Below are 16,436 nucleotides of genomic sequence, written 5' to 3' on the forward strand. Positions count from 1 at the left end.
TTTCATTCAAATAATAGAGACTTTATCGTAATCACATCTTTCATTGCTTCGCTTTCCGCCTTCCTTTACCGCGTTCGAGTTCTAACGACAAAGGAGACACCCGTTAGACGCGACCTTTTTGAAAAAAAAAAAATTATTATTCTTTATATTATTGCTCCAGCCACCGTTTAATAAATCTGTGCGTTGCTAGAAAGGGAACTTGCGTTCTATCTAACTTGCTGTCAAGTAAAGAAGAAAGCCACTATAGCGGTGCATAGCATCTAAAGGGTTAATGAATTTTTCATTAAAGAAACATAATAGTTGGTTGTCTTTTAAAAAGGAGATTAATTATCAGCTTTTTCAAGCATTTTCTACACGCGATCGCGTGAACGCGTTTTCAAGTCCGTTCATCCGGTCCTTGTTCATTATTCGTTTCGTCTCTCCTTGTCACTTTTGTTATTTATAATATTTATATATTCTCCTCGTCTCGCTAATCACGCTTTCTCGATTATTCACTTCAATTATTCACCATCATTTTCACTCGTCCAATGTCATTCGTACCGACGTCAGTCGCACTCGTACCACATGCGCTCTCGTTTCTCTTTCGCTTGCTGCCCATCCTCGTGTTCCTCTTACAAATGTAAATTAGTAACAATTATGTATTGGACAATGTTTAACAACATAATTAACGCACATGCGGCGACCAGCTCCTTTTCCCTCTGTGCTTCCTCGATCACAAACACAGGTCGTGTACCTGTATGCGTGCACGTGTCACGTGTGTATGCGTGTACGCTTCCATCATTCCGCAAATTTCTTTTTTTCTTCTTTTTTTTTTTTTTCATTTTATTTTTCGTTTGCAATTACGACACATCGACGACGACGACGATTCTCTACGTTTCTTTCTCTCTGTATTCTCCGACTCTGCCTCTGCGCAGCGTTCTCGTCGAAGAAATGTGAATTTCTTTGAAAGAAATGAAAAATCGACGCGCACGATCGCGAGAGAGAAAAAGTAGATGAATATCTTAGGGAAGAAAATCTTATTCGGATTCACTGCGCAGAGAAGAGTATCAAAAACAGTGTTATTATTAATTTACTTATTATTTTTTTTTTTGTTTTTTTTTTCGTACACCTATTTTCGTAACTTCGTCAGAATATTTTTCTATAAAAAAATTCATCGGTTTCCTACGAGTTTTCTTCTTCTACTCAATGTTTCCCTATTTCGTCTTCTTTATTTTCCTCGTGTGCTTTTCGTATTCTCGTTTTATTTTTCTCCCACGCACTCTCTACTGATCATGCACCCTACTACAAGTTCCTCTTTCGTTTCATTCATTCATTTATCCTCTTTACTCCCTCGTTCTTTCTCTCTCGATTCGTACCGTTACGTGTCTATGTTAACATAGTAGTTATTTATTGTAATGTCTAAACGAACACATATTATACCTCGATAACGTCATGTTTTATTCTCTGTTGCCATTTCTACAATTCCTTACGAAACGTCGATACAAGAACGTGGTCGACTCCGTATTTCGTCGCGTTCCTTCGTTTCCCCTTTTCTTTCTTTCTTTCTTTCTTTCTTTTTTTTTTGGTTTTCCTTTCACGACCGAAATACTATCTATCTACGTCATTTTTTTTGTTTATTCTTTAAATGTCTCGTTTAATCGTTTAATGCCTTAATACGCGAAGGTGTGCTTTGCTTCTTGTGTGTACCATTTTTCGATTCATCTCTTTTTTATCTTCATTCTCACTCACTTTCTCTCTTTTTCATATCATTTCTCGCATTCGTTCTCTCTTTCGCTCTTGATTACTATCACGCTGTCGTCCATGTACTCTCGCTTCTTCGTTCGCTCGTTCGCACTTTTAACTTTTTTATTTTATTTTATTTTTTTTTTCTTATTCTTCTTCATCTTCTCCGTTTTTTTTTTTTCTTCGAAATAATTAATATTCCTTGTGTACGTGTGTATATGACGTGTCGTGTATATGTGTGCGCGCGTGTGTGGGCGTGTTTTATGTGGAACGCATCGAACGTGTAATAATAACTGTATCGTAATCATTCTATCGTAAACGTTAACGTTACTTCATGGTTTCTTCATTTTTTTTTTCTTTTCTTTTAAGTATTTAATCGTTATTATTTTATCTCATTATTCATCAGTATCATCAGCATCATTATTATTATTCGTTAACTAGTATTTTAATTCATTATTCTTCGATCACCGTCGTTATCGTAATTTCATCATGGGCATCGTCGTATCATCACCCCCGTCATCGTAATCGTCGTTAATTTTTTTTTTTATTTAATTAATTAATTAATTATTATTGTATTATTGTTATCGTTATTATTAGCGATAGACGTTGCCGGTCTCTTCGTCTCCTTTTTTTTTTGTTTCGTCTTCCTGTCTCTTTTTCTTTCTTTCTTTCTTCAACGTCGAAATTACCTTTAGCTTCCTTTGAAACTGTCTCGTACACGTTCACCGTGTATGCTCGTTCCCTATCGTCTTTCTTATTTTTCCCGTTCGATATCGTAATTCTTCTCTACTCTCGAAGTACCTTCTTCAAAAATGCCTTTTATCTCGCCATCGTTCCTCTTTCCAGCTTTTTTATCTACGTTCGCCACGCGCCCTCTTGTACACACGGACCTTCCTCCATCGGGGCAAAGCCCTTTAAACCCTTCGTCCGTTTCTCGAAGGTCCGACGGAATCGTAGATCCAAAGTCCTTTACGACGGAGCTCTGGTTACCGACTGAAAAAACCTGTATTTCACGCATGTTGCGTTCCCCTCGATCTCCTCTATGGCGGATCCTTCCTCGAGGACAATCTAAAGTATCGTCGCGTGGCCAAACAATGCCAAACGTCATTGCCGAAAACGTCGAAACTGCCTTTGCTTCTTCCCTTCCACCTTCTCCTCCACCTGCTCCTCCTTCTTCTTCGCTTCCTCCCATTTCGTTCGTTTCTTCCGGTTGCGCGTCGCATCGCGTCCTCGATCGTGGCCCGCGATCTCCACCATCGATACAACCACCACCACCACCAATTCCATCGCCGCCAGCGACACTTGACAGCGAACGAGCCGAAATCCCCTGTCCGCGTCGACGAGACGCGACAACAACAACAACGACGACAACGACGATGACGACGACGACGACGACGACGACGACGAGGAGGATGAGGTGGACGATTAAGAGAGGCGGTTTCTTCGTTGCCCGTTAACGTGGCGGTGGTCGGCGCGGGGGCAACGATTGTTAGGGGTCGAGGCGGTCTACGCGGTAGCCGCGGTCGGAATTTCCATCGTACGCGACCGCTCGACGATATTCTACGCCACCTCCACCGCCAACACCAGCACCAGCACCAACACCAACAACACCACCGGTACCACCAACAACCTCGGCACCGACCTTCGACCGTCACCCACTTTTCGAGCATCCACTTGGTTACGTGACGCAGGCTCGCTTCGTGAAGCCAACCGGCAAGCTCAACCGGTCGCCGGCTGCTCGTCTCTGCCAACCACCACCGATCCATCAACGGCTCTGTCAAACGTACGATGCTCCTAGATAACCATAGCGCAGGTATCGTTCGAACGTTGCCGAGGCTGCTGGTCAGGATCGAGCATAACCAAAACAGTTGCGCGAGTAGGCTGATCGTTGATCGATCGGAAGAGGAGATGCTCGTCATTGAACCGACACCGCCGCTTCCGCACAACGAGGTCCCTTGTTGCTGCACGATATTAGTCAGCGTCCCTGACGCCGACGCGTCCGTCTCCTTCGACGAATCGTACGATTCATCCCCTTCCTCGATCACCGTGCTGTCCGTAGTTCCCGGAGCACGATACTGTCCACCTGATTCAAACGATCATGGTAAAGTACCTTTTCATTATTTTTTTTTTTTTCAACTCTGACTGAGACAATGATTTACAGATAACGATTCTTTGTTACATCTGTAACTGTAACTGTAACGAACGAACATTGAAGGATCGACGTAATCGTTTTCCATGAATTCAGACGTTCTTGATTAGCTTAGCTCGCGGCACGAATCCGGATCGTTAGTTTGGTTAGACGAAGGGGGCTAGGGAACAGGAGACGTACCTGTGGAAGCTGGTTGAATAGGATTAATCTCGCAGTAGGGCGCCGTCGAAGGATCGTGGCTTCTCCCGCGTTTCCGTGGTTCTCGGTCCGTACAATTCGCGCAGATACCCGATCCCGGATTCTCCTCGGAGCACGCGTGAAAACAGCACTCGTCCTCTTCGCTGCTGTGCAACGCCCTCGCAGCTTGCTCTCCGGTCTCGGGGATGTTTGGATCTGAAATCATTTCGTTGCACAACCACCTCTCTCTCTCTCTCTCTCTTTCTCTCTCTTTTCCTTTCCATTTCCCCGAAGTAAAGGGTTAACTACTCATATCGAGTAGAAGAAAAGCTTCGAGTTAAAGGATTTCACCTACCCAAACCGCTCTCGTATATTTTCTCCTTAAAGCAGACCTGCTCGACGAGTTGCCCTATCTAAATCTAATATGCTCCCCGTGCTCAGCAGGGGCAGCTTTACCCTAAACTCTTAAATCTTCGCTATCCCTTATAATACAGAGACGCGTACGAAATGATTCCCAACAAGGTGGAAATCAAGATAGGGTGCCAAAAATGCTTTTACCCTTCTTCTTCTGATAGATATTTCGTTTTACAGGATAGTGGAGGACGATTACCTCTGCAAAGGAAAGTAGGTTCGCCGGCGTACTGCGTGGGGTAAGCGGGGGCACGGTCACCCGGAAGTAAGTAAGGGCAACGTTGCTCCACGGATTGGCAAAAGGACCGACAGGGCCTAAGCCTGCTTCCGACCCAGCTGTCCGAGCTATCCAAGTCCTGCGGTCCCCCATGAGCAAAGTAAGGCACCAGGGAGCTGCATACCCATTTTCTATACGCTTCCTGGAACATAGAAAATAGTCATTTATATAGTCGCTGACCTACATATCCTTTAAATATTAACAGTCTTACCCTGAAGAGGTGAACCTAAGTGAAAGATTGTAAATTAGGACAATTGGTGCGCGTCGATCGAAATGACCGAAATATTACTCTTCGCACGGTCTAGTTGTGCCCTATTGTTTCCTATTACTACGCCCTCCTTTTTCATTACTTTCTCTCTAGCAAGGTTCCCGAATCATTATCAATGCCAAATTTCGCTCGTATCTATTCGCGATGCTTTCAAATCTAGAATCAGGTCGATATAGTGCTTGTTCGAGAAGCAGGAATCTTTAATCGATCCCGTAATAGTTTAAAATTGAGTAGCAAGAAGATAGGGAACTGGATATATAAAAAAGTGGTCGATTGAAAAATGACCAAGCTGATAGTTGAACTTTGCCGATTACGCGTGGAACATCGCGAAGACAAATGGTGCTCGGCGAAAACGGAAAATAAAAGGTGAACGATGCGGGGGAGGGTAAGGTTAGGTAAGAGGCACGTGAGCCGCATCTTCGACCACCACGGGGTGAAAGTGAGCACGTTCCTCGTCTCGATCCCCCGGCTGATTTCATGGTCGTTAGAAACATCCTCGTTACAAACAGTCTTACCTATCGATATCTACTTTCTTTCTCTTTGTCTTTCCTTAACCCGACATTGAAACATTTTATCGAAAACTTGACCGAACGAATTCATCCCCTTAAATTCGTAGCTAATCTTACGTAATTTTTCTGGAACTTAAAAATATGTATAACGATCAGCCTTGCCGGTGGTTAACGAGTAAGGAAAAAAGGGAACGATTCAGAGGGAAGGAAAGGAGTATAGGGTAGTAGTTTGGTGGGTCGGTAGATAGGCAGATAGGTAGCTACACCTGAAGTACACTCCAAGTTGGTTGACCCAATTCGCTGCAGCCTCTGCCGAGTATCTACGGCTCGAGCTAGGCAGGCAGATGCGGTACCCTCCCCTCCAGGCTATCATTCCCACCCTCTGCTAACCCTTTCTCTCTCTATCAGCCAGCTTCCTGCTGCTGATCCTTCTTCTGCGCCACTCGCACCCTCTCCCCCTTCCTTTCGCCCTTACACACCCCACTACCTACCCCCTCGATCACTCGCCCTACTATTCTTTTACTTAGATCGCTATAATGGAGCGGAGGTCTCAAACAATACGTCTTTTTCCGATTTCCTCGTGAAATTCTTGTCGGCGACATATGTACTCCGATTTTAACCGAAAAGTATCCCCTCTGCTTTCGACCTGATATTTTTTCTTCTAGATTTATATAATCTCTTTTAGGCCCGAGGATTCAAGGTTCTTCCATTTACATCGAGGGGAAATGGCTTAGAAATGGGTTGATCCCAATGAATTTTTCGAACCCCCAGACCTAAATAAAGGGAAGCCGGAGTACTTTTACGTAATCGTAGTTATAAAATATAAAAGGGATTAAGTAGTTTCCGTAGAGGTGCGCGACACAGTTTGCAAGTGCAAGTTTCTCCCTGGTGTCCCGATCCCGAATAATCCTGCTTGGCCTGCATCGGCGAACCGGAGCGTTTCAGAGAGAAAAGCCGGGGAGAAACCGGAAATCAGGGATGTTCTTTAAACGAGAGACGTTCGTTTGCAAGGTATATACGCGGCGAGAAGGCGCATTTCATCCCGGTGATGGACCGCGTTAATTTCTTTTCACATGGACTAATGTATATCGGCTTCAAATTCCTTTTCTTCTTCGTTCTACTTTTTCTCCGCCCCTCGATACGAACACGTACACTTATTCCTTCAGTTTTCTAACGCGTAGGTGTACGAAGAGCCGCGCTCGCCTACATACATACAGATAGATAGATAGAACGACTCGTAATTCGGCCTGTCATTGTTCACTCCGGATTCGTGACATTAATTTATCCCTCTTTCGGAATACGCCGGAGTAATCCTTTGTCTCGGTTAGGTCGTCGAGAGATCAAAGAGGAGAGGCTCGAAATTAGTAATGCTCTTTGCGCGAACGATTCTTTTGTAAGACGAGCGCGCACCTGTATTTTCAACCAGCTTCACCTTACTACCGTGTAATTTAACAGTTTAACAGTTATACCCCCCTCGTCGTCTATTAATCGAGAAGATCGACGAGTGCACGCGTTTCTCTCTTTCCAGCAGGTTAACAGTTTCACGGAAATAGGTTGATGGTAATCGGGTAATCCAACGGTAATAACTTGTAATTATCGCGAAAAGAAGAAAGGATTAGAGTCACGCGATCGAGTCGGCTCGTATCTTTCCCGTTTCCCTTTTATTCCGTTCAATCCAACGACGCGTTAACCCAACGTCTATTAACTAACGAGAAAAATAGGGAAAGCAATTTCGTCGAGCAGTCTATTTTACATTAACCGATGAAAAATAAAACGCTCGCAGGGTATTTCGAAATTAGCCTACCGTACAGGCGAATTTCCTGGCGGGATTTTCAAAACGATGCTCGCGGAGCCAGAAAGCTAAGGGAGAGGCCTCGCTTTCCTTCCTTCACGTTTACACCGCGCTTCGCTCATAAATGCGCTTTTCAGGTCACGAGTGCCATACATACTTGGCGAGCACGTCGGATTAATTACCTTCAACGGCGGCTCGAGAACAAGGAGAATGGAACAGGGAATTTAGCAAGCCGGGATAGCTAAACGAAACGAAAGACGCGTTTGAAACTTTAAACGCAAGATAATCGTCTTTCCTTTTTCACTTAAAAACACCGTTTCGTTTACGTTTCAGACATTCGACTGTCCAGGAATTATGGGAACTTTCGTCGAACACGTTGAACCACCTATTCGATCGTTCGTTCGATCGAAGTACAACTTCACCGACGTCGAATCATTTACGGTATAACTTTTGGAAGAGACGAGTTTCCCGAAGGAAGCTTGCTCGATCCTTCGAACGAAATTAACCAGCGAGCACCAACAGCCAAGCATCGAGGAGATACAATTAGCTAAATCGAATCGAAACCGGAAAACACGTGGCACAGAAAATGATCAGGTACGGGTTAACCGTTTAAACACATAACTCGAGTTAACTCAGCTTTGATATAACGCGGAATTTCCTCGAATTTACTGTAACTCCTTTACTTGTCCTCTCGTCCCTCTAAATGAGAATATTTCCTTGAAAGGTTGTTAATCCAGATCGACGATGGATCGCTCTTATGGAAATAGAGAGAAAAGAACTTAGCCAGTGTTCACCGGGAGACGAAAAGAGCAGCGACAAAGATAGGGGAGGAAATAAGAACGTGTGTAAAAAAAGAAAAAGAAGGCAAGGACAAAACGGTGAGTGTTACAGAACGCGTTGAGGAAACAAAGAGTAGTAGATGCCTATTGGAGAATTCAGAGATGCGAATCTGTTGTTCGCGTGTCGTATCGAGTGGCAGAACGTCGGTAGAAAGGGGTAGGGATGGTTGGAAAGAAGAGAAGAGAAGAAGGGATGAAAAAGGGACGGGTTGAAGGGGTAGTAAGGAGTAAAAAGAGGGAGAGATTGTAAGGGGGTGGCGCTGTCGGTGGTTGGTGGGTTGGTGGTTGGAAAAGCAATGCCCTCAGTCGCGGTGACCTGGTTACCTGGCCCATATCTGTTTCACCGTCCTACCAACCAGGCTATCCCTAAATCCTACACTCCTTCCCTTCATCAAGCTTCTCCTCTACAGGCGGTCGCGTTTTTAACCCCTACGCGAAACGTCTTCGCCCGCTTCCTTCCTTTCTTTCTATCTTAATCTACAATTTTCCGCGAGCCAACCGAACACAGCCCGTCCTTCGAATCGCACTTCTTTTCAACTTTTCCACGTGTAACTTTTCCAGCTACGAGCTACCAACGAAAAATCAACAACCGCATCGACGTAAACCCTTCCATCCATCCCCCCCTCCGCGCTGTTTCTCGACCTCTTTTTCGGTTTACTCTATGCAATTCCCCTCTCCCTTTTTTTTCCCCTCTTGTTTGCTTGTATTACCATCATCGTGATATTCGTCGACTGCGTACCTACAGTAACTAACGGTTACTCCGTAAATAGGCTAAACGAGAGAGGGTCGAAAGTAACGATTTCACTTTGTTTTACACCCTGCTCGATCGTACGTATAGATGGTACGAAGGTTTTAAGAAGGGAAATAGTTTGATGGTAAGTTTGGCAACTCGTTTGCCGAGACAATTGGTTGAAAGACAGCCGTTGGCAAGTGTCGCTTCTCGAGCCGCACAAAAGGCTCGCATTACTCGAGACAAAGCGTAGAGAAGTACGCCTCGAGAACACACTGTTTTCCACCCCTCTTTTTTATACAGTTTACATCCCGTTAGGTTTTAATTAACAAACGGTTGGCCGGAATTAAACGCGCCGCATTTAGCCGCTTCGAAGCGGCATTGCACGGGTCAAGTTGAACCGGTGCGAGCGAAACCGCAAATGAATTTATAGCGTTGCGAGAACTTCGCTCGAGCAAAAGGAAATTTTTTTCACGCCGTTTTCTGTAACGTTTGAAAATTTATGAAAATTTTCATCTGGCACGAGGACGCGGCGCGAAAGCGACGAGAACTGGGGCCGAAGACGGAATTAATAATCGTAGGTAAACGATTCGATTTTATTCAGGTAGATAGGTAAAGAGCGTGTTGTCCGGGTAGGTGGGTACGTATGCATGTCACGGCCATTAAGCGAACGCGTTTATGTCAAACGATGTACACACGCCGGCCGTAAACGCCTCCGCTTATTAAACTTCTGTATTACGCTGTAAATACGAGCGGTAATGAATTTCAACGGCCGACAAAGAGAGCAGAGAATCTCCGATATCCGAGCCGACCGAATGAAAATTAAAAGCGCCACCGTTTCGTCGCCAACTTTCGCGGCCCGCGACGTCACGTTGAAATTAACGATCCAACCGTCGTGTTACGACGTTTCCAACGTAACGGCAAAATCCTGACGTACCGTGAAATATCGCCTGAAATTACCGAGAAATTTAGAAATTTACGCTTAAATCGCCAAGACCGCGAGAAAGGGAAATACTTGGCAATCGAAAGAAGAGCATCGTTCAAATCTCGCTTGCGATCGCTAACATTCAACTAACAACTGGCTATCACTTCGAACAGGCATTCGGCCAACAACAGCTGGATTATGCATTCAGAATCCAGGAAAGAAAACATTCTTCTTTAATCCTGTTCAACGATTATTGCTCCTCTTTTGAAAAGAACTGCTTAAAAAAAGAGCGCGTCATTTTATGTTTTCGACGTTGCTGTTTCCGAAATTTAAGCTTTCGAATAATAGCAAAACTGTTTTTCGAATCCATTGAGGCGTCGCGTCGCATGAATGATTGGTAGCTTCCACTCGACGCGAAGCGGTCTGACCAGAACGCACTTATACTACTTGCCCGACAGGCGAGCGTTCAATGCCGCAATTCCTCTTCTCGCTTCTCGAAACGGACAAAGTTACGAAGAAACAAATATCGACGACTTTGACGATGAAAAAGGCTACGTTGTTCGACGTTGTCTGCGTTGGAGAGAGGAGTACGTGGAATGGGAATCGATAATGATCAAAAGAAGGATTGTACACACGGTGGCAACGTGATTCAGCCACGTGACTTCGCGTCTCGATGCTCGGAGATGTTAAGGACACGCATTAGAATTATCCATGCAAATATAGGATAACGTGGATTAATTATTCAATTATGCGAGATATGCAAATTAAGATATTTTGTTTAACAACGAGAAAAATTGGTGGACGTTGAGGTCAGACCTTTTTGAGGTATTATATCGATATCGAAAGCAAAAATAAACCTTGCAAATGTACTCGTCCTATTTTTCCCCGAGCTTTTCCCGTTGCTGTTGCACAGCTTTCGTCTCGAAACGGCGAACCTACGTTCCCATAGGTATCTCCAAATAAAAGTTCTCGAATATTTACGAACAACTGACTGCATCTATATCAGATATATAGCCGGTGAACAGAAGCAGAAACCGAGAGATATCGAATCCTAAATATGTACTACCGCTGTTCGGAATATCTATTCTCAAGGCGGATAAAAAAATATCTTCTTTTCTCGAAGAAAAATTGAAAAAGAACTGCATAGACGAGGAAAAGAATTTATAATGATGTATGGAATGTTATTTATACGAAACAGGAGGAAAATTAATTTAATCAACAAGGAGAGGAAGAGGGAGAAGGAAAAGGGTGACAAGGAAAAGTGGACGTCCCGGTGAAGATGTATGGTGTAACGTCGATGTTAAACCAAGGAAAATAACACCCTCGACGAAGCTTCGTAGACGTGCAAGCTGCTATCAATCAGCTCGGATACAACGTTCGCCAAGCTATGGAATCGATAGAAGAACAACGATCTTTTCGACCTCCGACCACTTCCTCCCTTTCCGCTCTTCCAACAAACCTATCGATCGTATTTAATTACATCCCGGCAAGAGTTTCTCCGGATATCTTCTTCGATATCATCGAAGACCAATTACAAGTTGTTTGCGTCTAAACTTGCAAGCTTATCGGAAAAATTCATTGTAAATAGCCGGTGTACAGATCGAAAATATGATGACCGAAAAAGAAAGCTTTACCTCGGTGAAATGAAGAAAGCTGAGGAGGAGAAAGGATTTGGCAAACGTTATCCCGCTGCTCGAGGGAGGAAAGTTTCTAATTTTTAGAAGGACGCTGGGGAACAGCTATGGCCATATGGTTCATCACTCCCAAGGCACCCCTCGTATCCTCGATCTTCTAACCTACCCTCCTATCCTCTCGTCATCCTCTATTACGTGTCACGAGAAAATCATGCCGTTGCTACCCCTCGTTTTCCACCTCGCTTCCCCTCCCTTTCTTTACTTTCCTCACGAAACAAACAAACCAACTAACATTTGTAACACGTTTTCGTTGCTCACTGTTGACACGTTCGCTGCCACAAGGGCCATCAATTAACACTCCGACTGCCGTTACGATGATCGTCATCGGAATCGACGAAGCGAGAGGAGGAAAGAGATCAAAACCGTGGAGAAAAATCAGATCGGAAAGCGAAGAGAAGGAAAAAAAGAAAGAGGACAAAGAGGATTTTTTCGGGCGTGGGTGAAAGGAGGCCGGTTTCGTATATCGTATTAAAACTTTTCCTCTTTCTACTTTATTTCGGTGTATTGATCGATAGAGTCTTGTGCTGCACGGTCGCATGGGACGAGAAGATATCGTTTATGGAACACGTCACCGAATCTTGCACGCATTCGAATCTCGACAAACATTTTCCCTATCCTTCTGAATAATTAAATATCTTCTGGAATCACGAAAACCCTTGAACGTCGACCTTAATACGAAACAGTCCGATACGATTTAGTTTGCGCGATTACTATTTCAGAAATGTTAACAATTTTAGATTCCCGTGTATTTCTCTTCCTTCCTCGTCCCCGATAATCGATCGTTCCTTTAATCAGTGTCCTGATAAACGAGCTTCTATTGTGGGCAAGAAGTAAGAAAGAAGATAAATCTCGGTGAAACGATCGTACAGGTAGGAAAGAATCTTAGTATCGGTTGCATCCTGTTGGTCGAATCAGTTTTCTCGGTCGTAGAATCGAAAGAACCTAACCGAAGGATGATGCTTCACCCCTCCGCGTTATTGATCCGTATTCCATCCACATGGAACTAGTCTTCTCTTCTCCTCCAGTTTGCCTCTCACCACTTGCTCCCCTTTTTACTTCTCTTCCCATTCGCTTCTCTCCTTCGTCATTCCACCCTTCAGCCTGCTATCCTCCTCTTTTTCTCTCTGCCCTCTTTCAAGAACGTTATCGAAGCGAAAGGCAAGTCTTTCCTTCCTACAAACTCTTCTCTTCTCTACTTCGAAAGAACTTTCTGCCTAAGGAAAGGATTCTTCGAATCGATAGAAAGAGAGAGAGAGAGAGGAAAATAGAAGAAAGGCTGGCCCTCGATTCAGGCTAGAAGGTGATACAATAATATACGAAGGAAATAACGTTTCGGACGGATAAACGAAGGAATATTGCGATTGTTCAAAACTTTCTTCATCGATAAACATGGCAAAGTCTTTCGTGACTGTATAACTACGATAAATAATACGAGTTTCATGACAGAATACGCCTCCAGGGTTTAAATACGCCCTCAGTTAATTACCGTTTTAATTATAACCCGGTCTGTTTGCAGCTGATTCACGCACGATCAATTTAGACCGATTGCGTGGTCTCTCCTTCCTAACGATTATAACCGCTTTTCTAGATTCCACCTATCAAACGGTTTACCCGATTGGTTACAAAAGGTTGCGTAATTAGAAAATTCTTACTTCAAAGTTGTACTTGCTAACTAACGAGGGAGCAGACGTTCGCTCGTCTAACTGGATGATACTTGAAACAGATAACACCGTCGCTTCTTTATAAAGTGACGGTGGGAATAAAGAAACTAAAAGTATCGCGTTTTTTACCGCTTTCGTATAAAAATCTATATTCTGTTATCTTTATCAGGGGTCCATAAAGAAAATTCCAATGGTATATATTCCATTGGGTTGGGATATTTTACAGGGAGGTATCGATTCGATAACTTCTGGGCTGGTACACACACGTGTTTCCACGATTCATGTAAATATCCTGTCGTATAAAGTGCACCTTCTCGTTTGCCTGGCTGGCGATAGGTAATCGAACCTTCAATTTTTCTACCGGTCGATCTCCGAAAGAATGGATGGTAAACGGATAAGGAAGTGCGAGAAATTGGAACGATGTTTTGCAGAATCACGAATCTACGAGTCAAAAGAGAGAGCTTTCCAAGAATCTTCAGCACACCGTCCTCTTGTTAAGCAACGATGAATCGGATATTAAAGAAAAAGCTGAAAGCGACCACCATGGAAGACGTTTCACCCAAATCGAAGGGATCGACTTTTAATCCGCTTAGACCACTACTGTCCAAGCTAAGCCCCGATACTTAGGCAGCTTCTCTGATATTACGGTTACTCGAGTGCAGGAATATGCATGGCGCAGCCGTTTCTCTGCCGAGTAATCACCGAAAATGTCGGCATCACGCGTGTCCTACAACCTAACGCCGGCCATGATGGATGATTCGGAATCGCTGATAAGCAGCTAGAGAACTTTGAACAAATTTCTAACAGCTACGCGGATGCATAGGGAATTTCAAAGAGTTGACGACGCAGGAGGCTTAAAACTTCGCTTCTCTGTTATAACTTCTCACGGTGAACCGACGAGAAGACGACTTGGAAATTCTGCGTTCAATCTTACCGGTATATTTGCTCAGCGAATACTCTGGCGATTCGTCTAGAGAATTGTCGATCACCGCATCGGTGAACCGGCGAAAGAGATCCGAAATAGTTCTAATACTGCACGCGATTAAGAGCAATGTGGTTTTTTAATGGAAAACAATTGAACCGAAATGCCGAAAGAATAGAGAGAGAGAGAGCGAAAAAAAAGGGCTGAGTCGTAGAAACGGGAGGAAATTTAAAGCACTTTGCGACTCGGGGGGATGTTTCGCTTAAGTTCCACAAAATCTTGACACGGAAAGGAGCTATGCAGCACAGTTCTTGAGTACTCGTAACGCTGAAGTGGAGGGTAGAATAATAGGTACTTGGGACTGGCACGAAGTGGCGGCTAAGCCTGATTTTGCACGTGAATTTCTTTTTAAAACTTTTCGATATACCCGTACAACAGGCCGCGTTAAAAGTTGAAAACTTGAAATTAAGCGACGCGAGGTTGGAAAAAAAATATAGGATAAGAATAAAATTGCAAATTAACTCTTAACGTGTTCGCCGTCGCATCGATCGCCGATGATCGACGTTAACGAGCTACTTAATAATTTTTTTTTTTTTACGCAAAATGCATTTGTGCAAGCGCATCGTTGCACCGGGGAAGGAGATGACAGGGGGTTGGCCTAGTTGCCAGAATCAGATTGTATGTTTGAAGATTTTCGGTAGAAAGCTGGTGGTAAAGCAACAGTGTCGAGTGATAGCCGCATTATCATCGAATCGTTTGCGATTATTAGATTGCCAAGGCCATAATCGAAGTCACATTTCACGGGCAAGTGGAAAAAGCTTTCACCAAGACACCTTACGCACCTAATGAAACCGTTAAGCTCGAATCCGGTCCGGTTCGGTCCAGACCAGTGAATCTGCAATCGTAACGGCTCTACGGTAGTGTCTATAACGTTCCTCTATTGGCGTTGAGTAGCTACCGAGCGAGGGCAATCTCGCTATTGATTGCACCTTGCATCCTCCCACCCCTTTTGCCCTCCAACCAGATCCCCTCTCTGCAACCCTCGCCTAGCCTCGCCTCGCCTCTCCTTGCCACCCCTCGCCACGTCTCGCCGCGCTTCGTCCATCCTGACGGTTCACCCCTCTAACCCCCTTTACCATCCCTCTCGAACCCCTCCGCCACCAAACCTTTCTCTTTTCTTCTCGCACCAAATTCCAGCACATCCAACTCTTTCCACTCGAATCCGTGTCCAGAAATGTCTGGGACGCGTGCATCTGTCTTCGATACAAATTGCAACTGCACTTTTTTATTACGAACGATAACCACCCCCATTAATTGTTAGACGATGTCCTGTTTCCTTGGATTTTCTCGCCTTTGTATCGTTATTTTATCGGGTCATCTCCTAATAGGCCAAGTGCCTACGTTTTTCTATTATCATTTTTTTTTTTTTTTTTTTCATCCTACCACTCGAGTATTTCTAAACAATAGACGAATAAATAAATAGGAAGATAGGTAGATGGTAGTCGTCGAGTTTGACGTCAATTTTCTTAATCAGTACGGCCGAGTTAAAAGGAGCGATCGGAATTGAAAATGGTTAAACGAGTACAAGAGTTCACAAGATCTTTCCGTCCCTCGCGACTGGCAACCTGGTTTTGTCCCGCGACCGGCCGAAATAACACCGCTTATTTTTACCACAGAGATATCGAAGAACGTCGCGACGACGCTCGTTGCGGTCCAGTTTGACGTCAATTTTGTTAATTAATTCGCTTCCATTAGGACGATCGATCGAAACTTGGGACGACGCGTCGTTGGTTACACTTCGCCTACCACTAGTATCCGCTTTAAACGCTTAGATACCTCTCCTTTCTACGTTATTCGTCGAGAAATATCGATATTTTGATTTTTACCGCGAAAGAGAAGAAAAGAAATGAAAGGCGATAAACGTGGCAACAAACGAGGACATTGTTTTCGGATAACGTAGTGCGAGTGCATTTGGTAGACGATGCATCACGCGCAATCGTAAAAGCGTAAGTTTTCCTGCCGTTGTTACCGCGAAAACTTCGCTCGTTGCATCGCGATGCGCGTTCTTACTAAAATATTACAATATTCCAGGATACAAGAAAGCCGAAGGTTCTTTTACGAGAATGTAAGTCGCGAAACTGCAGAAATCACTGAGCAATCCAGTCAATTATTTTCACGACGAAACGTTTGCAGAGTAATTTTCGTCAAAGCTTACTTAGGCTTCAAAGTTGCTACGGTAAATAAACAACGTTTCCTAACTTAAAGAAGCTTTAACTGGAAAGATTTCCGTTTGAAATCGCGTCTGTTTAATTAACGCGAGTCAATTATCGCGGCAGAAACGATGAGAAATTGGTGACAAA

The 16,436-nt window shown here is 44.0% G+C and overlaps 1 protein-coding gene and 1 long non-coding RNA gene across 2 annotated transcripts in view; one reads left to right on the forward strand and one right to left on the reverse strand.

Annotated features, from left to right (window-relative positions):
• LOC114877340 overlaps positions 1 to 16,436 on the reverse strand; it is a 22,151-nt gene continuing 5,715 nt past the window's right edge. Inside the window, exons 2-4 of the mRNA XM_029189795.2 lie at positions 4,659 to 4,878; positions 4,052 to 4,264; positions 1 to 3,805 (exon numbers count right to left, since the gene is read on the reverse strand). Of these exons, the coding sequence (XP_029045628.2) occupies positions 2,763 to 3,805; positions 4,052 to 4,264; positions 4,659 to 4,878 (1,476 nt within the window). The 3' untranslated portion in view covers positions 1 to 2,762. The remainder of the gene's footprint in view (positions 3,806 to 4,051; positions 4,265 to 4,658; positions 4,879 to 16,436) is intronic.
• LOC114877347 overlaps positions 4,750 to 16,436 on the forward strand; it is a 24,783-nt gene continuing 13,096 nt past the window's right edge. The window contains exons 1-3 of the long non-coding RNA XR_003789550.2: positions 4,750 to 4,836; positions 7,639 to 7,899; positions 8,030 to 8,183. This is a non-coding gene — a long non-coding RNA (uncharacterized LOC114877347). The remainder of the gene's footprint in view (positions 4,837 to 7,638; positions 7,900 to 8,029; positions 8,184 to 16,436) is intronic.

This window comes from Osmia bicornis, chromosome 6 (genome assembly GCF_907164935.1).
Source record: "Osmia bicornis bicornis chromosome 6, iOsmBic2.1, whole genome shotgun sequence".
In the NCBI taxonomy this organism is placed as follows: domain Eukaryota; kingdom Metazoa; phylum Arthropoda; class Insecta; order Hymenoptera; family Megachilidae; genus Osmia; species Osmia bicornis.